The sequence below is a fragment of the Cupressus sempervirens genome, chromosome 10 (assembly GCF_028749045.1).
Source record: "Cupressus sempervirens isolate cs-2001-9-10 chromosome 10, ASM2874904v1, whole genome shotgun sequence".
Lineage (NCBI taxonomy): Eukaryota > Viridiplantae > Streptophyta > Pinopsida > Cupressales > Cupressaceae > Cupressus > Cupressus sempervirens.
The window spans coordinates 734,461,411-734,485,999 of NC_143127.1; the positions used below are offsets into that span (position 1 = coordinate 734,461,411).

Consider the following 24,589-nt stretch of genomic DNA (forward strand, 5'->3'; position numbering starts at 1 on the left):
TTATTCTTGAGGATTAGATGCCTTTCCAATTCTCATCAACTTGAGGTCTTCTTCTACTCCTAGATTATATGAATCACATTCTTCAATCCCTTTTTCTTTAGCAGTTCTCTTACTATGTGCTGATTCATCTTGATCAAAGATACATTCCAACTCTACCATCCCCTTGGGAATAGTATTACTTTTCAAACTTATAATCCCATCTTCATTTTCTAGTTCATCATCCTCAATTTTTTCATCAAGAGTATCGTCAATCTCTTGTCCTTTGAAAAGACCATTATACATGATGAACTCAAGAATATGTTAATCATCTCGGAAGACCTTAAAGTTAGTAATGTTGTTTGGAATAGATGGGGCAGCCACCGATTCAACTAAAAACCTTTTGATTTTTGTTCTTTCAACGAACTATAATGCACTGGCTAAAATTTTAAGGGCATTGGCTACCATATTCCTCCTTCTTGGAATAGACCTTGTTTTCATGGATTCAAAATCTTTCATCACGTTCCAAACTCCTTTTTGGTAAGAAAGTAGTCTTTTATCATTACAAAAGTAGATTAATTTAACTTTTCTAATCATCAATTGAAAATCATCTTTGATTATGAGAGCTTTGACATCCTTTTCTAACACAAAGAGAAGTCCACAATCAAGGCTTCATATTTTGCAACATTGTTAATACACCTAAATAATAAATATGCAGCATAAAAAGACCTACCTTTGGGATTAATGAGTTCAATACCTACACTAGCTCCTAATTTGTATTTAGAGCCATCAAACCTAAGAATCTAGTGGTCATTATTTTAGTTTCCTTGAATTGTATTTATTTTTTCAAAGTTTTTCTTTCACTTGGACTTTGAAGGATTGTTTCTTCAAGATCCATTTCAATCTTTCACATGGTGGAATTTTTCAGTTACCATTGTTTACCTTTGATATGGGGATAATCTATTTCTTTTGTTTATCTTGAATTTCCCTAATCAATTCTATGATTTTATCAATTTTTTTCTTAGGATGAACAACTATTGAGGTCCAACCTTGAACTTTTACAAAGCATCTTCTCCTTAAGAATTTAATCATCCCTAGTGTAGGGTAAGACAAAGCTCCACCATCTAAAGAGGTTTCACTATATGACACATTTAGATCTTATTTTTCCTCTCCATCATTCTCCATGACTTTCAAAAAAAAAATTGGTACCTCAACTAGAGTTTGACTATTTTTTAAGTGCATTATCTAAGTCAATAGTCAAGCAATCACTTCTTAGAAATGTGAGCACTCAAATTATGAGTGACTTACTTTATGCAACCTAAAATATCCTAGAACGAGAAAAATGTTCAAATCTTCTTTTTCTCCTAAGAATTGCAAATTCACAACCATGTTGTCTATGAACTGAGTCATGATCTCTTCCTATGGGGTAGGGTTCACTAATATTTTATTCAGATCTTTTAACTTTCCAATTGAAGTTATTTCCAAAGACATTACCTTGTAAGAACCTAAATCTAATTGAAGAAATGCTACTTCATTCGGTGCATTGTATTTTGTGAATATTATTTTTAGATTTGGCTCAAAATTTATCTTGGTCTATTTATTCAATCCTTTCCAAGGTAACCATATAAGTTGAGTAAAATAAGTCAAGAACCATCCTCTTAGGCACTGGGTCCATTCTCTACTCAGTAAAAAGTTGTATGTTTCTATAATTTACACCACATGCATGTCTATGATATCTTGAATTTTGGGGTTTGTAGTTAACTATATTTGAACATCTTTCAATACCCCAATAACTTTTACTTCCATTTTATCAAGTTGAATCACTATTAGATTTATTAGATTCATGGTTATCAAAGTGACTACCAACATCTGAGCTATCAAAAATGGCATGACATTAAAAAAATCTCCTGAATCTATGAGACAATTGTGAAGGTTTCTTCCAAACATTCTAAGAATGAGAAAGAAAGGAGGCACTCTGGCCTTGTCTTTATACATAGTAGGCATGACCTCAAAAGTGTTAAGTTGTTGTGATACAATCTTTTGATGGCTTGTGGCAGGCCTTGCCTTGGTATGATCAAGAGTCTTTAGTAGTGCTTCCCTTTGATTAGGAAAATTTTGTAGCATATCAAACAAGGATATATTGGCCTTTGTTCTTTTTAAATCTTTTACTGCACTATATTTTTCAGTTGACCAAGTAGGATTCTTCAATATCATAGGTATATTTCCTTAGTTCTCATTTTTTGGTCCAACATATGGTGCTCTAGTAGGTGTTGGATCTAGAGGTGTTGGTTGTAACACAGGAGGAATCCCATTAGTCATGGGTTCCCTTTGATTTTTCAAGTTGTAAGTATTTTGATTTTTATTCTAGAAATAAAACATCTCTTCTAGTTTAGGATCTGATTCTTGATTGAATGGAAAGGTAAATTATTAGCTGACTTGTTCTCCCATTCCCAAATTCTACGGTGAATCATTAGATTCTAGAAACATAGTATTGAACTGTATAAGGAGCTCATTGTTAGTGCCTTGTGAATTCTAGTTCACTTCCTAATTTCAACTGAAATATGAGCCACCATCATTACATATGTTTTGACTGGTGTGAAGTTGATTGATTTCCACAAATTGAGCATTATTTATGTTGTCTACAGGGATACTTCCATTATTCAGATGGGTATTCCATTATCAATTATGTCTTTGGAAATCATTGTTTTGATTTGGAGGGTTGTAATTGTTCCCTATGTTGTTATTTCTACTAAAGTTCTTGTTGTAATTTTGACCATAGTTACTATTATAAGGGCCTACATTTGTTCTTTGCAAGTTGTTATACTGTCCATGCAACAATCTCAGATGATTAGCTCATTGTTAATCTGAGACATGGTTTTCTTTATTTTACCTAACTTTTTTGTGACATAATTCTTTGTCTTAGCATATGTTGATGCCTTTTTCTCAAATAAATTAGCTTTTGGGGGTTCATATTGTAGGTATGTTATAGCTGGAGCTAGCACAACTGGTGCATGTTGTAGTGGAATTGGAGTCAATGGAATGAATTGAATAGGTATCACTTATTCTTTAGTAGGATATGTTGGTATTTTTGAACTAGCTTTAGTCAAAACCTTCAATCCATCTCTATTAGGATTGGCTTATTTAGTAAAGGTAATTTATTCTTCGAAGACTTTGTCCAATGCATCAATATTTATTGTAGGAAATCTCCTTAGGAAGATAGCAATGAGGTGATCCATAGCATTAAGATAAATCTATATTGTAGCTTCAAATGGTATGATATAGGGTGTTTCCAACTTGCGCTATGCCATGTGAAAGTAGTGATTAAAACATGAAATAGTCTCCACTGGGTCCCTCTTTATTGATATAAACTGATGATGTATCGTAGATGGGTTGATAAATGGTTTGAATTGATCTAGGAACAATTTTTCAAAGGCCTCCTATTTCTAGATACATCTTGGTGAAAATTTGCAGACTAGTTAAAGGAAACTTCTCCCAGTGTTTATGAGAATAAATGGAGGACCATATTCTCTTGTTGAATTTCTTTTCAAGTGCATTTTTTTTTAATACTTTTAACATGATAGCAACATTTCGGGTTAAATTGAAATAGGAATTTGAGATGGCAGTGCAATTTTTGGATGATTTTCATGTTTTCTTTGCAATTATCCCTGATGTCATCACAATACTGACATTGGAATCATAATTGTGATGTCGGCATAATTATTAAATTTTAAAAAAAAAAACATGACATTAATCATTCCCCATTTGTTTTGATCAATTATGGAGAGTTGAACACAAAAGTGGGTGGAGATCTCCAAACAAGGATGGAGAGCTATGAATGTTGGTGGAGAGCTCTAAGCTTTGAACATTGGTGGAGATTTCCTTTTTTGTGCCCTTGTGATCACTACATTCCATTGACATGTTCTTGGTGGAGATCAATGAAGATCTAGGATTTTGTTTTTATGCCCTTGTGATCATTGTATTTTATTATCTTGGCCTTATGATCTCTTCATTTTATTGTTATACCCTTGTGAGCTTCATGCCCTTTCTCTGTGATTTTTTTTCATGTTGTGCCCTTGTGATCTTTGTACCCTTTCTCTATGATTTTCTTCAAGGGGAGAAGAGGTACCTATGTAAATTCTCTTTTCTTTTCCTTCTAAACATGTATCTATTTATATTTCCCTAGCATATGATTAGAGAAGCTTCACACATATTTTTGTGTCTATGTATATATGTATGTATAGAGAAGATTCTCTTTATGTATGTATATATATACATACATATATATAGATATGTGTGTGCCTAGGTATGTATGTATGTATATATACAAAGAGATATTTTTCAAGGTTCTTATTACATCTTAGCACAATAGAAAAGTTGATCCAACTGCATATATATTCTAGAATCCAAATAATAAAACAATAAAACTCACTCAACCCATGCTAAGTAACTTACCTCAAAATCCTGCACACAAATAATGTAGACCAGGAAAGATGGGCAGAGTTCACTAGAAATTTTACAAAAACATATCATAGAAGATATTTTTAGAAAGAAATAAGCCATAATCTAGTTAAATTGGTCTAGTTGTTGATTAGTTGTGTTGATTACAAATTCCTGTAGAACTATCATCAAATTAGGTACAATAAAATGAACAATCAGTTGTTCCCAACTAGCAAGATCAAATACAGTTTTCCAAAGTGATAAAATTACATATACAGATGCATCACTTGCATACTAGGCATGAAGCACATTCTCCAACTTACAAAGAATGGTTGGATATAAAGAATCGAACAAAGAAAGCCAAGGATGTAACCATGCATGTATTGGCACAGTCTCCCTATGAGGATCCCAAGTATCTACTGTTGATGTTAATTTGGGCATCACTATATGATCTAGAATGCATCACTAAATGATCTAGAATGGGCTCCTAGGAATTTGTAGCAATTATTCTCACTGCTAGAAGAATAACTTTAGTGAAGAGTTGAGTGTAAGGAATTGAAGAAGCAAGTTTTTCTTCTATGTAAATGTCATAATCATGAGGCTCATTCCCTTGAAAAAGCATCTACCACAATGAAATTACCTCTAAACCATGAAAATGATTTTAAAGTGGTTTCCAACCTTGAAACCCTCTTATAAGCAATGGCAAATCTAATGCAGATGCAATACATGAAAAATTGCACAACTTATAGTCCTCCTGATATTTGGACTGTAAACTCTCAAAGACACTTGCAAGTGATATTCCAATGTCATAGTACCTACCGCAAAACTTTCCTAGATCCATAATATCCTCTATGTTGTCTAGATGTTGTTCCTTCCATGTAGTCTCTTTCTAAAGCCGATCCTTCTCCTTCTAGTTTATTGCCATAGACTCTATCTCGTGCCAAAAATTGTGATCAAACTTCTGAATATCTGCCTCTACCATATCTAAAATCAACTTCTCTTTGTGTTGTAACTCTAGTATAGGTGTTTGGTCCTTGATAATTTTCATTTCAGCATTCAAATTTTCAAGATTAGTCAACACCCTCACTTGTGGACCTCTCATGTCAAGCACTTTTTGTACTATTTCAACACCATGTTCTTGGTTTCAAGCTAACAATTATTAAAGTTCATTTTTCATGTAAACATTAAATTTTTTGAACAATTATAAACTCTTAAAAAGTGCATTGTTGTTTTCCATTAGCATTGACTAGCTTCCCTTGAAAAAAATCAAAATGAACAAGTAGAAATGAAACACAAATTATGACATTTCCTTCATTGCACCTAGATCTTCTCTTTATGTCTCTAAGGTAGACAATAATTTCTATTGGTTCTCATCAACAATAGAGATAATTAGTTCTTTGTCAGTATCAAAAATTATCAATCGGAGAAAGATTGTCCAAATAAGTAATCAATATGAAATGGGAGTTATGTTGATGCGGTGGATGGAGATATAAATGTATTTATGTATGTATGTATGTATGTATGTATGTATGTATGTATGTATGTATGTATGTATGTATATTTGTATGTATGTGTATATATATGTATGTATGTATGTATATGTATGTTTATTTTTATGTATGTATGTCTATAAATGTATGTATATTTGTTTGTTTGTATGCATGTATGTATCTATGTATGTGTATATATATATATATATGTATGTATGTATGTATGTATGTATGTATGTATGTATGTATGTATGTATACACACATTTTTGTGTCTATGTATGTATGCATATATATAGAGAGAGATCCTTTTTTAGGTGCTCATTACATCTTAGCACAACATAAAAATTGATCTAGTTGCATATATATTATAGAATCCAAATAATAAAATAATAAAACTCATTCAACCCGTGCTAAGTGACTTACCTCAAGATCTTGCAAAAAATAATGCAGACTAGGAAATATGGGCAGAGTTCGCAAGAAATTTTACAAAAACATGTCATAGAAGATATTTTTAGAAAGAAACAATCCATAACCTAGTTAAATTGGTCCAATTGATGATTAGTTGGGTTGATTAAAAATTCCTATAGGTATGTACAATAAAATGAATAATAAGCTTTTCCTCACTAGTAGGATCAAATACTGTTTTCCAAGGTGATAAAATTGCATATGAAGATGTATCACTTGCATGGTAGGCATAAAGTGCATTCCTCAACTTCTAATAAATGGTTGGATATAAAGGCTCCATAAATTGGCCCAACAATGGAAGCCAAGGATGTAACCATGCATGTATTGGCACAATCCCCCTGCAAGGATCCCAAGTAGCTGCTGATGTTGTTAATTTGGGCATCACTATATGATCCAAAATATTATGAAGTATTGAAGCTAGTAGTAACTTCTCCCATGTCTCCATAAAACATAGCATAGGTTTAGGGTCCCTTGGCTCCTAGGAATTTGTAGCATATATTCTCACTGCTGGAAGAATAACTTTAGTGAAGAGTTGAGTGTAAGGAGTTGAAGAAGATTTTTTTTTCTTTTGTGTAAATGCCATAATCATGAGTGTCATTCTCTTGAAAAAGCCTCTACTACAATGACATTACCTCTAAACCATGCAAAGGATTCTGAAATGGTTCCCAACCTTGAAACACTCTTATAAGCAATGACAAAACAAATGTAGATGCAATACATGACAAATTGCACAAATTGTAGTCCTCCTGATATTTGGACTATAAATTCTTAAAGGCACTTGCAAGTGTTATTCTAATTTCATAGTGCCTACTATAACACTTTCTTGGATTCTATTCATTGCTCCCATAATATCCTCATGTTGTCTAGTTGTTGTTTTTATTGTGGATTCTCTTTCTAAAGTTTCTCCTTCTCCTTCTTGTATATTGCCACAAACTCTCTCTCATGCCATAAACTTTGATCAAACTTCTAAGTATCTGTCTCTTCCATATCTAAAATCAACTTCACATTGTGTTGTAACTCTAGCATAGGTGTTTGATTCTCAATAGCTTTCATTTCAACATTCAAGTTTTCAAGATTGGTCAACACCCTCACTTGTGGATGTCTCATGTCAAGCACTCTTTGTATTGTTAAGCACTTTTTGTACATACATACATACATACATAAACATATAGACATATATACATGCATACATATATACATACATACATACATATACAAATTCATATACACATACATATATACATACATACATGCATACATACATTTATATCTTCATTTTGATTTTTTTCAAGGGAAGGCCATCAGCGCTATTAGAAAAAACAATGCACTTTCTAAGAGTTCACAATTATTCAAGAAAATTAATATTTTACAAGAAAATGTACCTAAAGAACTATTAGCTCAGAAGCAAGAACATGGTGTTGAAACAATATAGAAAGTACTTGACATGAGAGGTCTGCAAGTGAGGGTGTTGACTAATCTTGAAAAGTTGAATGCTCAAATGAAAGCTATCAAGGGTCAAGCACCTATGCCAAAGTTACAACACAATGTGAAGTTTATTTTAGATATGGTAGAGGAAAATATTTAGAAGTTTGATCAAAATTTAAGGCACCAGAGAGAGTCTGTGGCATTGATCAGCTTCCCTTGAAAAAATCAAAATGGAAATATGTATGTATGTATGTATGTATTTATGTGTGTGTATATGTATGTATGTGTATATGTATATATGTATGTATGAGTGTATGTGCATATGTATGTATATATGTATGTGCATATATATGTAGATGGAGATATAAATGTATGTATGTATATATGTATATGTGTATATGTATATGTATGTATGTATGTATGTATGTGTATATGAGTGTATGTGTGTGTATGTATATATAAAAAAACACACATGTGTGTCTATGTATGTATGTATGTATATATAGAGAGAGATCTTGTGGATTATTAAAAAAAAAAGAAAATAAAACATGACATTAATCATTCCCCATTTATTTTGATCAATTGTGGAAAGCTGCGTGTGAAAGAAGGTGGATAGCTCTAAAGGTTGGTGGAGATTTGTGAAGATCTAGGATTTTTTTTCGTGCCCTTTTGATCGCTACATTTCATTGTCATGCCCTTGTGATCTCTACATTTCCTTTTCATGCCCTTGTGATCTCTATATATGTATGTATGTATATGTATACACACACACACATTTATGTATATGTATTATGTGTGTGTGCATACATGCATACACACATATGTGTGTGTGTCTATGTATGTATGTATGTATATATACAAAATGATCTTTTTAAGTGCTTATTACATCTTATCTCACAATAGAAAAATTGATCTAGCTGTATACATATTCCAAAATCCAAATAATAAAATAATAAAAGTCACTCGACTCATAACATGGCCATAGATGTGATGTAAATGCCTATTGGTAAGTAGATTCCTCTTTTTTTCTCTCATTTTTCATGTGTTCATTTCACTTGAACTATTATTTCTTAGGGGGCATTTTTTTATATTGGATTCATTTTATGTAGGAGGTGATGAGAACATTCCTAAATATACCCGTGTTGGATGTATAGGAACATTAAAGAATTGCGATGAATTTCTTGTGAGAAATGAAAATGGACTTCTCTTGAGAGTAGCCCAACTTCCAGGTACTTTAAAGATTGATCTTTTCTTTAAAAAAATAGATATTAATGGGGAATTTAGAAGGGGGGGTGTAAATGAGCTTCCACATTCAAGTGGTTGGCACTGATTAGTAGAGAATATTAAACTATTATTGAAACCAATTAAAGCTCGATATTAACCTATGATTGCATGATAACTAACTATGTGAATCTCTTAGTTTTGGCCAATGTAGAAGAAGGCCATAGTTTAATATGCAATCTCAATTCACATGCATATGATATTAGGTGGAGCTGAAAAATGCAACAAGTTTGTATTTTTCTTAGAGGTATTTTAAGGTATACACCATCATGAACATTGTAACTTTGACTCTTGTAGGCAAGGGAAATGTCCTCGGCATGTAAGAAAATCAAAACTTTCTATGTGTTGGTTTTTTGAGGACATTCCCTCGACCATAGCAACTAGAGTTCTAATGTTCATGATGGTATATAATTTTAAAAACTTTATAGACCTATTATATAAATGTAAACATAATGCATTTTTTTAGCTCCACCTATTGTCCACACATAAAGAATAAAGTTGCAAGGTGCGTTCTCAATTCAAAGTGGCAAAATCTTATTTTGGATGAGCCAAAAAAAATTGATAGTATTATGGGTTCTTATTTTGAAATGGATACATGTGATCAAGAATTTTTTTAACTCTTTGTTGGTTGTTGTTACACTTGCAACTAAACTTAACAGCTGAATAGGAAGTTGAAATAGAATATAGAGTAGATGGTTAATTCTATGTGAGTAAAAATATTTAATAAAAAATAATGCATTGCATCTCTAGACCAGCATATTTTACTGGATAACCTTTTATATATCTAAAACATTGCATGTAAGGATAAAAAGACCTAGAAGAGATGGTAAAATGGTTGGGTTGATCCCTGTGCTTTATGTGATCCCTTCCTAGAGCAGTTTTTATGTAGCAGAGAAATAGATATCCAACCCTTTTGTCTCAATCTTATCTTTAAATATGTTAATGGGGTCACATCTCCATGAGAGTCCTCTTCAACTTGTCCTTAGATTGAAAGTATATTTTTTCTCCCTTTACTCTCTCTGTTTTCTTTGTCAAGTAGCCAAATATGTTCTTTTCGTGCATAAATGTTTTTGCTACATTATGAAAACATGGGATGAACTAAAATTTGCTAATGTAATAAATATAATTTTCATCTTGCAAGTAAATTTATTTTGGAAACAATAGTGATCTACAAATAAAAAATCTAAAAGAATGATTCATTGCAATGGAATTACATTCCTTGATATGTTGATCCACCATATAGTTCTATTTAAACAAATAAAGCACGTGGAATCTTTCTTTTTTTATTTTTCTATTTGTGGTTCTAGTCCATTTAGAAAATTAAAATGGCTTTAAAATATAACACCCCCTCAAACATTAGACAATGATGTATCAGGAAAGTATAAGATGTGATCTATTGGACTCTTATTATGTGTTGCTCTAAAATTAATGTAATGTGAATATGTGTTACTTTAAATGTGATTTAGATTTATTGACCAATTTTTCTAGTAAGTCAGAGTCCTCAACTAATCCTTGACTGGAATGCTAGAAAATATTTAATTAGCTTCACCTCATAAACCATTAATTTGCACAAAATATAGTGTATGTATCAGGTACATACATGTTTCCTTTATTAGAAAAATCTATGGAAGATTGGTAAGATTTTTGTTGGTATTCCCATTCTAGATCAGGTACTAACATTTTTTCTATAGAGAAGGTTTCTTATTCTTTTTAAACATCTTATCTTAATGTATGAATAGTGATAATGTTATTATCATAGTCATGAGCTATGGAAGACTATGAGCAGAAGTTGAGAAGGACAACCAAATAATGAGAAAAATAGTGATTTTCATAGTTATGAAATGAAGTAACAATATAAATAAAACTAAAAATGGTGATAAGTCACTATAATAGGACAACAATATCACATGAAGTTCAAAGCTAAATGATAAAATGATTTCAAATAAGGGCATGTAAGTTATTCAAAGGAATCCCTATTACACTAAGAGAAGTCAAAAAAAAATGGAAGAGATGTTTTGTTCAATACATAAAAATAGTGAATGCATAATATGTTGCTTGGTGAAATCTTGTTTGCAAAGATGCTACCAGTTCTTACATTGGGTGTTTTTTAATTCTTCTTTTAGGCTAATGAACCATATCTATTTTGCAACTCACTTAGATTTTCCTTTATAGAAGCTTGCCCTCCAAGATGTGTAGAATTGAATTTGGGGCTTGCCAAAGCTTTCCTTTTTAATAGACCTGGTCTTTTTTCTATGGAGCTAGTGATGATCCCTTTAAAGAATCTTCCAGTTGGAGGAGTAGCTATGAGTAAATTATGATTTGTTGAGTCTATCAGAATATTCTTGTTACGAAGAAAATTTTTCTTAGTTAATGAGCTAAATCATTTTTGAGTTGTATTCATTGTAGTATGATAATCCATATTCTCCTCCTCAATCAGGCTTTCTTCCTCAATAGGAAAACATCTAGTATGCTCTTGAACTTGCTTTGTAAACAAGTTGTAGTCTATGTCTCAAGAATTTGTGACAATTCTATCAAATTATATTCCACGTAATGGGGTCAATGAAACTAAATAATAAATCTCTAATGGATATCCCTTCCCCTAGCATTTGATGGATTTTTCTGAGTGATCACTAGAGTCTAGGGAAAGATAATCCTGTCATGTATCTGATGGTGTGTAAAAATGTATTTGAGTTATAAATGAATATCGTATCAAACTAAACATTATAAATACTATATTGCATCAACTAGATCAATAATGATAATAACATTCATATTTAGGGGAACTCAATATACTTTTAGAATAATAGACTTATATTATATTTCAATGTTGTAGTAATGCCAAAAATATGGATTACATGAATACTCAAATTTGATTCTATATACAGTGCCCAATAATACTCAAATAGTGATAGTAAGGAACACCTGATATAAATGCTGACCAAAACTCAACTAGAGACTTAGTACATCCACCAAATGATCATGTTTGACACTCTAATCAATAGTAGAGCTATATGGCTTCCATTTTAAGCTCCTAGTTTTAGATGCTTTTAGACTATTGTATTTGAATATTAAGGGTTGTAGAGTTGGTTCCATTATGATGGTCAGTCCCAATGGATAAGCGTCGCCTCTATAACAAAATTATCACATGGATGACATAATTGTGATGATTGACTAGAAGTTTAAACCATTCCTTCCTTCTTCCAAATTGTGATAGTGTCGATCATCACCATTATGATGGATGACCTCATCATCACAATTTGCAATAGAAAAATTCCAACACATGTCTGACGAAAGCCAATTCATGGTCCTATCACTAAGGTGATAGACTACTAACACAATTCAAGTCAAAATGTAGTACTATGATCCTCTGCTATTTGTGTTTCTCCATAGATGAACCTTGGGTAGAATTTCTCAGGATTCTTGGGAAGGTCATTGAGTGCACTTTGCAAGTTAATCTATAAATATATTGTGTTTGCAAAGAAGGCCATTGGTGGAGGATTAGGTGGAACAATAGGTGGAGGTTTCTTCAAAGGTGGAGCTAAAGATGATAAATTTTGGAATGAGGGTGGTAGAACTCTTGGTATTCCCTTATCACTGTGAGGCTTGTGAAAATGACTAAGTTTTAAGATATTGTATCCACCAAGTCAAGACCTTCAAGCTTATTGAAATGGAGATGGTGGATTAGGATCTTCTCATTTGTGTTGATTCACCTTTGAAAAGTGCACCTCTTTAAAAAAAATTTCATGTGCACCTTTTGAAAGTGATAGACTTAGAAAAAAAAGTGAACGTCCAAAAACTGTAAAATTTTCAAATAGCAACTTGGGTTTTTTATCCAAATGGTTTTGGGGCTTTCCTTCTAGTGTCACTTTTGTTGAGTTGTCATTTTACACAATGTTGAATGATAGGGATCCTTTTGAATCCCTCTCTTGAAAAGCTGATCAAGGACCAACTCCAAGGCTCTAGGTAGGTTTTTCAACCTATTGGGTAACTTAATTGAAGATAAATGTGTATGGTCATGAGGAGGCCTTTGTTAGTTTGAACCAATCTTACACAAACTATTGCTAAAATGTAACCATAAAAGAGATATATTTTTGTATTTTGTGTTCTATGATGAATGTATTTTATTAATGAAACTATATGAATTCCTATTTTAACCAACTATTTGTAAAGAAAATACAAAGATAGAGTAAATAGAGATTAAAGAAAATAACTGAAAGGGAAATTCCTAATGGATAAAAGAAAAAAGTAACAACATGTCTATGAATTAAATTATCAAAAGGATCATGCAGGAAGCCTATAAATTATGAGTAGCACTTCCTCAACTCTACGGATGTAATTGTTGATGGAAACTTCAATAATAGCCAAAAGATGTTTCATGTTTCATCAAATTGTGAGGACATGGAAAATGTGCTCACACAAGACAAGATGCTATGCAAGAACAAAGATTATCCTTTCTCCAATTTGTCACAACAGTGGAATTTGTTAACACAAGGAAAACACTAGAACTAAAAGATTGCACAATTATAACAACACAATAAAATCATTGGCTTCATTATTATTCGTGAACATGCATTCACAAAAATAAAACACTCTAGAAAGAATAACTACACTCAGAATAAGAGCACCAATATCATATATTATTGCATCAAAATAATGGTTTGGAGTACATATTACATCCCTATACTTATAAGAAACCATCTCCTCTTTTTGTGTTAGAAGTGATAGCTCTTTAAATACAAACTTATGCTAAAAGCTAATTTAAAAAATTGAATTATATTAAAAATGACTATCTAAATGGTGCTAAGTCTCCACCCTTTTTTATATCCATTAATGGGTGCATGAGCCTCTACATGACATAAAATAATGAAAGAATAAGATAAGAAGAAGGAAGTTGTGAGATGATGTAGTAGTCTCTAGAAGCTCTAAAAATGGAAGGTTAGCCTTCTATAGGAGTTTTTGGAAGTTGAACTACCATCAAAATGCATTTTTAGTGCGTGGAATGCTCTAAAATAGTAACTGACAATTAATTGGCATTGCACTACTTCTCCTTCAAAATTGGCAGCACATCTCTATGAAAAGGGAACCTATGCACCTATGCACCTTAGTGATAGGTAGATCTAGGTTTTCTTCCCCTTTATACCAAAATGATGTTTGGATGTTTATTCTTGAATTTCTCTATCATCTTTTCCACTTCACTAGCTTCTAGTAAATCTAATGCATCATACTTATTTACTATATGTCAATAGTTGCTAACTTCTATCTGAGTCTCTACAAAACCATCAAGTATGATGTCTAGTTCCAACAATTTCTCTTTAGTTCTGAATGCTTGTTTTAAATCATCTTATGACAAAGCATCTTCAAATGTGTCTCTGAATTGTTGGACTACTGATTGCACCTAAAAAAGCTTGCTCTTAGACTCATCCTCAAAAATCTCAAGGCTAGTGGTGCTATAGTGCATTTTCCCTTCTAAAAATTGCTCTTGAGCTTTATCCTTTATCTATTGGATCCATCATGTAATCCTTCAATTACCTTATTCCCTAAGGATATTTTCTCTATCCATTCATCGAGCCTATCTAGCTACTCTGTTAGTGTAGTTTTTTATTTTTCCTATTTTGCTAGATTTTTCCTGCACTTTTAATAATCTCACTTAGGTTAATAAAGCATGTCTTATTAGGTGAATGGTTATGAGGTGTCACCTTCCTACATGTGAGCATCCATTAGCTATCTTGGGAAGATACTTTGCTATCTTTAGTCTGATAGATGGTTGCTCCTCATTGGTTGGTGTTGCCACCTCCTCCCTCTTCCTAGCCTATATAAGCATGCTACCTGGCTTGTATTTGTATCTCTTGTTTTTGCATCCTCTTAATGCTATTTTGCTTCCAGCATTTGCATTACTCTCTTGGAGACTAAATCTATGATGCTATTTTGATTTTGTATCATTTGCATTCATAGTTTAGATATTTACTCTTTGCACTAGTTTTCTGGGTTATTAATCTTTTCAGATTCTAACATGGTATCAGAGCTTTTCTATGTGCAAGAGTAGATTTTAGTTTCCTTATTTGAGAGATTCGGGGGGGCTAATAAATTTTATTGTAGTTTTTTGAAAAATGAAGTATGCTCTTCTCTTGCATCTTTGGATGATCTTGAGAACTAGAAAAGTTTTGACAAAAACGGTTTTTCTCAGGGGTTTCAATCTCAAATCTGACAACCAACTTGCATATTTGGAGTTTTCAATCAGTATTGCAAGTTTCAGCATGCCATTGATGGACTTAGGAAGCTGATCCAGCATTTTCATGTCATATTTTGGTTGCTAGGGTCATTTTTTGATTTTTGGAGCCATTTTTTACTGTTAAAGGCATCTAATTTACACTACAGTAGCATTTTTTGTACATCAACAAGAAAAATGCTTTCTGGGTTTTGTTTGTAGCCCTGAAAAACCATCTAGGTATCTTTTAGATTTTGCATGCAAGCTGTATATTTTTGCAGAATTGAGCATGCAAAGCTACAGCCATACCCCTCTCCATTGGCAGTCGCAGATTTGAATGTAGTTTTCAAATGTCTCGTTATTGCTCATACGGACTCTGATTTTGATGATTCTTGTTATGACCTTGGCTATTTTTTTGTGCTCTATCAACTAGTGGAGTTGTTTTTTGATTTTCATTCATGAATTCTTTAGAAATTGCAGATTCTCAGTCGTGACTATGCACGGTTCTCATTTTGGAAACTTCAGAGGATCATAACTTTCTCATACGACCTCGTATCGAGGCGATTTTTTTTTGAAAGTGCATGATTTTTGGAGTAGATCGTAGTGGTGCTATTTGTTTCCTTGATTATTGTTCCCAAGTTTCACTTTTAGCATATGCTCTTCATGAGGAGGCCCTATTTATTTTTCTTCCATAATTTGAGCATACGGACATTATTTTTCGATCCAAAAAATGCATTGAAAATTTGGTTCTAAGACAGAGATGATGGTATAGGTTTTTTTGATTTTTTGCTATAGTCAGGTTGCTTATTTTGGCAATCAAAGCCAGATGTTCTATTTTTCCTTTCGGGAGCCATATCTCGCTCATTCAGACTCTTTTCTGGGCTCGCCAAATATCGTTGGAAAGTTGGTTCTATGAGTTATTCAGTTGCAGAGGTCTTTTATCCAAATTTTGTTCCAGGTTCTTTCTCCTTCGAGTTTTGTACTTTCACACTCTGGCGGATTGCTTGGATTCTACAGGTCCTGGAATCTCTTCTTTTATTCTTTTGGCTCACTCTTCTTTCTAACTTATGAGCATTGTATGCTTCTATTTTCTTGCATTTCTTTTTCTGTAAACGCACTAAGATAAAGTGCCTGGTTTTGCATATCTAGGATCTTGTACACCTTGTGTTTGTTTGTACTCGCACTCAGTTATAAAGTGCCATGGGGGGTCATGATTTTTTGCCATTTTGTGCTCATCCACCTTTGTCAAGTGAATTTTTCTTCCATGACATTAGCCCATGTAGTGTGTCGATGACATCGCCCTTTATCCTGTGCTTGTACTTCTATTGCACTATTGGTGTTCCTGATTCTTCTTCTTGCAGATGTTTTTGGCATTGCATTTCAGTGTTCCTGTCGCCCCTCTCCCTATTCAGCATTATGGGGGGGTTCACCTATTGGCTCTATTGCTTCCTTGGTTCAGTTGAGTGATCTACGTATTCAGTTTTTGTTCCTATGTACTAGGCGGATGCAGTGGCTAGGCACCTATGCATTTCGGTGAGATGGTTCATCTACTATATAGACACTCATTCATTCCTAACTTTAGAGGTCACCTCTTCAATTGATCAGCTCTTCAAACTTTGTCTTCTCTACCTGGTCATGCACTATTTCAGTGGGGGTTCCAGCAGTTTCTTCTAATAGTGTTTGTAGCTTCATGCTTCGGAGATGCTTCATGCTCTTTTTTGTTCCTCTCTTTGGGACATTTCCTAGATTAGAGGCTTAGTTTCCTTCATCTAGTTCTTTTTCTTGTATTGGGTACCTAATCAGGCCTTGTTGTGGGACCCATTTGCCTGCTTTCATAGCTTTGATAGGTTAGCATCCACCTAAGCTTCGCTTATGGGGGGGTGTTAGTGTAGTTTTTTATTTTTCCTATTTTGCTAGATTTTTCCTACACTTTTAATAATCTCGCTTAAGTTAATAAAGCATGTCTTATTAGGTGAATGGTTATGAGGTGTCACCTTCCTACATGTGAGCATCCATTAGCTATCTTGGGAAGATACTTTGCTATCTTTAGTCCAATAGATGGTTGCTCCTCATTGGTTGGTGTTGCCACCTCCTCCCTCTTCCTAGCCTCTATAAGCATGCTACCTGGCTTGTATTTGTATCTCTTGTTTTTGCATCCTCTTAATGCTATTTTGCTTCCAGCATTTGCATTACTCTCTTGGAGACTAACTCTATGATGCTATTTTGATTTTGTATCATTTACATTCATAGTTTAGATATTTACTCTTTGCACTAGTTTTTTGGGTTATTAATCTTATCAGATTCTAACACTCTAGAATGTATACTTCCATTAGCATCTAGTACCTTTGACCCTTTATTGATCTAAGTGCTTGTAAATGTTTAGCCCATGTACTCACTTCATCCATTAGCCCAAAATCTTGGTTTACAATGGAAACCAACTTGTCAAAATTATTTTGGACATGGTTCAATTGGTTTAAATTACCTTTTATTATTTGCACTCCTCTTTCCTCTAAACTATCTCACCATTGCTGACATGCTTCTAAAAATGAGTTCATTTATAGCCATGCTTGCTTCCTTCCCAATGAATTTCCAAGAGTGATCTCCAAGTTTCTCAGGTCAATAGATTTGACCACTTCATTCAAGTAGCCTCTTAGTAGCTCATTCTTCATTTGTAGAATTATCAATTCAGACTCATCATGTTCCATATGTTTGAAAACCTCCTTTAGGCCTGTAGTGATCAGCACTTTAGTCATGTCCACCATGGCCTTTCCAAATATGATCTCCTTCATTTGGTAATCCTTAGGAGTCAAATCTTTGGTGTCAACATGAGGAGGAGGAATAATAATATGGGAAAGAAGGTCCTAAACTTGATTCTTCATAATGAAGGCAAGTGTTCTAGCATCACCCTTAGGTGGCTTATGCTTCATTATCCCTTTAATCAATTCCTTCATTCCTTCCTCTTTGGTTAGCTCCATCTACTTCTTCTATCAAAACACAACTTCCTTCTTCAACTATAATGGTGTCGTGCCCGTTGGTTACATGTACTTGGCTGAAGAAGGTGGTTCTAAAGTAAGCTTATTTCCCGTATTACTTCTCTCTAGAGTCTTCTTTTGTTAAGGAATATCTTCAGAAAAGTTTATGTGATTTGTCAATCTAAGGATCTAGCCTTTGTATCTAGGAGAGTTTGTTGAGTTATGCCATATCCCTATTTTAAGATATAATTTTAATAATTATTAGATAATACAAAGTTATTAAATAAATAATAAAGTTATATTAAGACTAATATGCAAATATATAACAAGAAAATAATAATTATTTAATCTATATTATTATAAAAATAATATTTAGTATGATATTTTAAATAATTAAGAAAATAATAAAATTTCAATAAGTGTTGGAATTCTCTAGAATAACCAGGGGGTGAATCAATTATTCAAGGCCTAGATGTACAAACAAAACTTTTCTCAAATTAGTGAACCCATAAAACATTTATGCATGCAATCAATAAACTTGCAATGTTACTATTAAATCAACTTGAAAAAATGTAGACATAAAAACACACTTGATACAATGATTTAACATGGAAACCCAATTTGGGAAAAACCACCAGTAATATGCTACTCACTTCTCACTCTTTTGAAGTGATGCCCTATGAAAGGCCAACCTTGTTAAAGGTTACAACACACACTATTAAATGTGACTCGATTAAAGGATTTTAATCACCATATTAGAAGTGAGCCTTGTTAGAGGACTTTAGGCCATTCACTTGGAATGTCACCCTATTAAAGGATTTTCAAATGACTGTTAGGTCAACCTTAATCCAAAGGATTTTACCCTAAGCTGATACAATTGTTAGAGAGTAATAGTAGAGCTTTGATCTGATACAACTTACAACTTCTTTTGCAAAATACAGATCATTGTTCAGTCCTCAATCTTGCTTGGCCTTTTCACTTTGTAGTTCTAACAGCTTTTTCACCCTTTAAGCATATATCTCCTTAAGTCTTCTTACTCAGTATGCCAATGCAATCTCCTCTTTGGTCACTATAATGAGGTAGAACCTTTTATCTGAAGTTCTATAGTTTCTCCTTGTCTTCTCTAACCCTTTTACACTTTGTTTCATGACCATACATTCCTTTTTATAGGAAATTAGTATACTTTTTCATTTTCCATCATCCATTTAGGGTTTAGATGGATGAGGTAGGATACAATGTATCTACCTCATATTCTATCTTTCTTCTAAGAACTTCTCCTAGAATCCATTTGAATTCACCTAGAAATGGTTTATCTCAATTTTTGTGCCACCATCTCATCAATCTTATCTTCCACCTGGTTTACAAAATTCAAGAAAACTAACTTGTTAGCTCAGATTCGGTGAATCTTCAATCTTTCTAATAATATCATTCTTCAATCTTTCTTGAAGATGATATCCTTCTTAACTCTTGCTAAGTACCACTTAAACATTTGAAAAGTATTAGATTTTTTTTTTAAAAACATGACTGTCATCATTCTAGAATAGTCATCTACAAATAGCATTATGCACTTATCTTCTTTGTATATTTGCACTTCAATTGGTCCACACAAGTTAGTATGAACAATCTCAAGTATTTCTTTAGAGGTATAAGCTTGATTTTGTCATTTTGCCTAGCTAACATTATTTACATATCACATTATTAGGCTTTTTCAACTTAGGAAAACCTCTAACTTTCTTCATGTTACTGATACTAATCAAGTTATCAAAGTTAACATGACATAACCTTTTGTTCCATAGCCATGCATCATCAAATTTTACTACAAGACAAATAGTATCCTCTATATCAAGATAAAATAGATTGCTTCTAGTTTGATCTCCTTTTCCTATCAATTTCCCATTTGTGTCATATATCTTGGCAGTCTTATTTCTGAATTTAACCTTGCATTCCAATTTTCTTAGTTGTGATACACTCAACAAATTATAGTTTAATCCTTCAACATAATAAGAATTTTCACATGAGATCTTATCTGTGAGTTTGATTGAACCTTTTCCTTTTATCAAACATGGTGCATCATTACCAAATCTTACACTATTTCCATCATAACAATTTAGAGTAATAAACTTACTTTTGTCTCTTGTCATGTGATGTGAGCATCCACTGTAAATGATCCATTTGTCAATTTTTTTTACACAAGTCACAAGTACAGTTGCCTCATCTTCATTAGATTTGTCCTTCCTTACAACATAAACAACTTCATCATTATGTTCATCAGAATCATCCTCTTTAGCAATGTAGCACTTCTTGCCTTTGTCTTTGAAATCCTTGTTGTCTTCATCTCTTCTACTTTTGTATTTATCATTTCTTGTGTAGTTCTTTTTTTTTGGACATTGATAGCAATATGACCAATCTCATTTCAATTGAAACAAATGATAGGTAACTTACCTTTGAACTTACCTTTGCCTCTATGGAATCTTATTGCCAGTAATGCTTCCAATTGTTCAACATTTTTTTGATATGTATCACTATCACTAGATACATGCTTTATCTTTCTTTTCTTTTTCTTTTGCTTCACTTTATTAGAGTCTTTCAATAACAACTTAGCTTTGAAAGTAGATTCAAGACTCTCAGGTTTGTAATTATCAAAGTTAGATAGCTCAAAAGAAATGAGTCTTCCTACCAAACCTTCAAGGGTTAGATCATTTCCTGGAATACATCTCAATTATTGGATTGCAAAAACTCTAATAGCATAAATAGGTAATAGTAATCTTAAAATTTTTCTTAAAATAGTATCATCCTCTATATGACCAATTGCTCCTCTTATTGCACTAGTAACTTCTTTTATCCTAGCAACATATTGAGCAATATTCTCACCTTCTTCCATTTTCATGTCATCAAACTTACCTCTAAGACTTTTAGCTTTGGCTCATTGAAATTTTTTGTCTCCCCTATAGATGGTGTATAGGGCATCACACATTTTCTTTGCAGTGTCAAATCTTTTGATATCATCAAATTCAACATAGCTTAGGGATAAGGTGATCTCTAACCTTGCCTGATTGTGTTCTTTATTTTTCCTCATATCTTCAAAAGTCAAGGCTCTAGTGGGATCAACATGTTCCATTGTGATGGTAGTTTATGCATGATCTCCAAGTCCTCCAAGATGCAGCTTCACCAAAATTTCCCATGCAGGAAAGTTGTCTCTGTTAAGCTTAGGCACATCTCTTTTTGACATCTTGATCTTTATGCTTCTAGTACCTTCAAACTGGTCCTGTTAAGAAGATAACTCTAATACCAATTGTTGGAATTCTTTATAATAACTAAGAGGGGGGGTGAATCAGTTATTCAAGGTTTAGATGTAAAAATAAAAGTTTTCTCATTTTAGTGAACCCATAAAACATTTATGCATGTTAGAATCAATAAACTTGCAGTGTTACTATTAAATCAACTTGCAGAAATGTAAACATAAAAACATACATCACACTTGACACAATGATTTATCATGGAAATCTATTTAGGAAAAACCACCAATAACATGCTACTCATTTCTCACTCTTCTAAAGTGATGCCCTCTGAAAGGTTACAACACACAAAACCACCAATAACATGCTGCTCATTTCTCACTCTTCTGAAGTGATTATAGGAGTTGATGAAATCCAACTCTGCAGTCGCCAAGATCACCTACATGCAAATAGCTTGCTGAAGAGAAACCGAAAGAGCAAGAGCTTGAAGCAAACAATGCAAGAGAAAATATTTCACAATAGGAAAATGAAATTTCTATGTGAATGGATTGATTTACAATGAGAGAGAGACCGTTTAAAAAGGCCTCATGGAAGCTTGTAGAACAAGCTGGAAGGAGGTAGAGGACAAAAATGACAACTCAGCACATATCCACAAAGAGTGGAATATGCTAAAAAAGGAGCAAACTCTCGAGTTGTCAACAACTAACCACTACATGCATTGAATGCTAAATATTAAATAAATGCATTAACCTAAGTAAGCTTAAGTAATAGAATAAATAATTAATTATTAATTATTTACTCTAACACCCCCCCTTAAGTGCAACTTAGGGGAATGCCTTAAGCTCCTAAAACTAAGATGAAATGCATAATGGGTCCCGGCAACAGGCCATGTTAGGTACCCATGTACAATGCAACCTCTGTAAAACGGAGAAAGAGGGAAAACCATGTGGGAAAAACCCTCCTCCAAAAAGAGGTAAAAAACAACATGCTAAAAAAAACATGAAGTGAGGGAAGGAGACCTCAACCAATCCCCCCAAGGACAACTTCCACCAGAAATGTTTCAAGAGACTCTCCCATAAGTACAACCAGCCCCCCCATGAGAATAGACACCAAGCCCCCCCCCCATAATGATGGAGCTTCTGTAGAAATGATCGAACCAATGAAATTCCAATTCGGAAGGAACAAAGGCACATAACAAGGAAATCCCTGCGTGAGAGGAGCAACTAGAAAGCCTAGCTGATGTCCAGAAGAGAATGTATGAGGAACTGAAAAGGGAATCCCCAAGGCAGGTGTGATGACATTGTCATGAATGTCCATTGAAGTATCTGCAACAAGTGTACCTGGAGTCTCAATAAATGAAGCTGGAAGATCAGATGGAGTAGAAGGAGAATCTTGTAGAGAGGAAAAGCCCTCAACTGGTTGTGGTGTGGCAGTCAAAATAGGGATCTCAGGAACAATACAAAGGTTCAAGTGTCCTGACTACACCACACGATGCTCCTGCGAAAGTGAAGTAGTGTGCTCCAACAATGGAGATGGTGGACCAAAGTGTGAGAAAGAGTAGAGACAAGTGGAAGGATCAACTGCCCCTGTAGCAATAAATTCTCCTGTAGCACGATCTCGAATGAAGACTGAATCAATAGTGAACTCAACTATCTTCCCTGATCCACTGCGTGTAATCTGAGAAATCGAGAGAAGGTTAGCAGACAAAGATGGAACATACAATACATCATTGAATATACCATCTTGGATGTGAACTAAACCTTTCCCACAGACTGGTAATGCAGTGTTATTCCCCATGAGAATGTGAGGAATAGGACAAGCCTCAAGAGTGGAGAAGACACCTTGAGAAGATGTCATATGGTGAGAAGCACCTGAATCCAGCATCCAAGGAACTTGTGAAGGAGATGCAATGGAAGCCTGAAATGCATGACCCTTTCCAAGATCTGATGTAGATGTTGAAGAGGTGGAGGAAGCCTGAAAAGAAGACCCTTGTGAGGTAGAAGAGGATGGAGAAGAAATAGTGCTCTTCTGAAGGAGAGCTTGTAAATTAGCAATCTGTTTCTCATAGCCATCACATTTCTTCTGAAAACAACGTGCCTCATCATGAGATCCTTTTCCACAATAGGAATAGGTAGGAGTCTCAGTCTTCTTTTTCTCCTTCTTCTTAGAAGATGATGAACTAGTAGAAGAGGGATCAGATATCTTCTTTGACTTCTGCTTCTGTGTAAGCAATGCCTGTGCTTGTGAACCTGAAAGTGAATCCATCTGGGTAATCTTGGACTGTTCACGGGTTAACCGATCACAAAATGTCTCAAAAGAAGGCATCCTGTGTCTATCACCCAAGGAATCCATAGTGGAGTAGAAAGTGGAAGAGAAGATTTGATATTGTCCCTTTAACTTTGAGAGTATCAAAAAGATACACTCATCATCTGTTTTGTTCTTCCCACATCCTTGTAAAATTGCACCCAGGGATTTGAACTTCACTAGAAAGTCCTCAATGGTGGGAAAGTTACTTGGTGACAATGAAGTCAATTCTGCATCCAACTGAAGTGCTCGGAACTCATTCACCTGTCCAAAAAAAGTCTGAAATCTCTGCCAATAGGCCCGTGGAGTAGTCAAACCATCCAAGTGAAACAACAGGCTGTCTGAAATGTTGAGTGCAATAAGCCCCATGGCTTCATCCATCTTGTTCCTATGCTATATAATCTCAAAAGGTCATTGGAGAATAGGCTGATGTTCATCCAGACAAGACCATAGACCTCTGGACATTAGAAGTCTAGGCATTTGTGCCTTCCACGTGTGATAGTTGTGTGGTGTGAGACAGGAAATAGAGGGATCCGCCATTGAGAGAAAGAAGACGAAAGTAGAAGGGTCTTAACTGAAGTAAATTATAGAAAAGAAAGACACCCCCCCACAATCATACAAAAATATCTCCCAAATACCACAAAAAAACAACTAAGGAAAGCAAAAAATTGGAAAGGAACCTGGATTTGTTGATGCAGAATAAGAGGAAACAAAAGCCTCTACTTTGATGCCAAAAATGGAAGCTCAAATGAACTCAAAATCATGCGAAACTAGCACCAATGTGTCTGTCTCTAAGT

General features: G+C 33.9%; 1 protein-coding gene across 1 annotated transcript; it reads right to left on the reverse strand.

Annotated features, from left to right (window-relative positions):
• On the reverse strand, positions 1 to 24,332 carry LOC149535944 (uncharacterized). The gene is made up of 3 exons (XM_089806197.1): positions 24,279 to 24,332; positions 23,669 to 24,185; positions 1 to 260 (listed from the first exon to the last, which is right to left on the reverse strand). Exons 1-3 carry the CDS (start codon positions 24,330 to 24,332, stop codon positions 1 to 3), a joined length of 831 nt encoding a protein of 276 aa, XP_089662323.1.
• Positions 24,333 to 24,589: the final 257 nt, after the last annotated feature.

Excerpts from the sequence above, each read along its gene's own strand:
- LOC149535944 (XM_089806197.1), bottom strand. The coding sequence starts at position 24,332 with ATGGCGGATCCCTCTATTTCCTGTCTCACACCACACAACTATCACACG. Across the intron at positions 24,186-24,278 it reads ACAACTATCACACGTGGAAG|CATAGGAACAAGATGGATGA; the intron begins GCACAAATGCCT and ends GAGATTATATAG. Across the intron at positions 261-23,668 it reads ATCTGATCCCTCTTCTACTA|GACAAGAGATTGACGATACT; the intron begins GTTCATCATCTT and ends GTCTTTTCAAAG.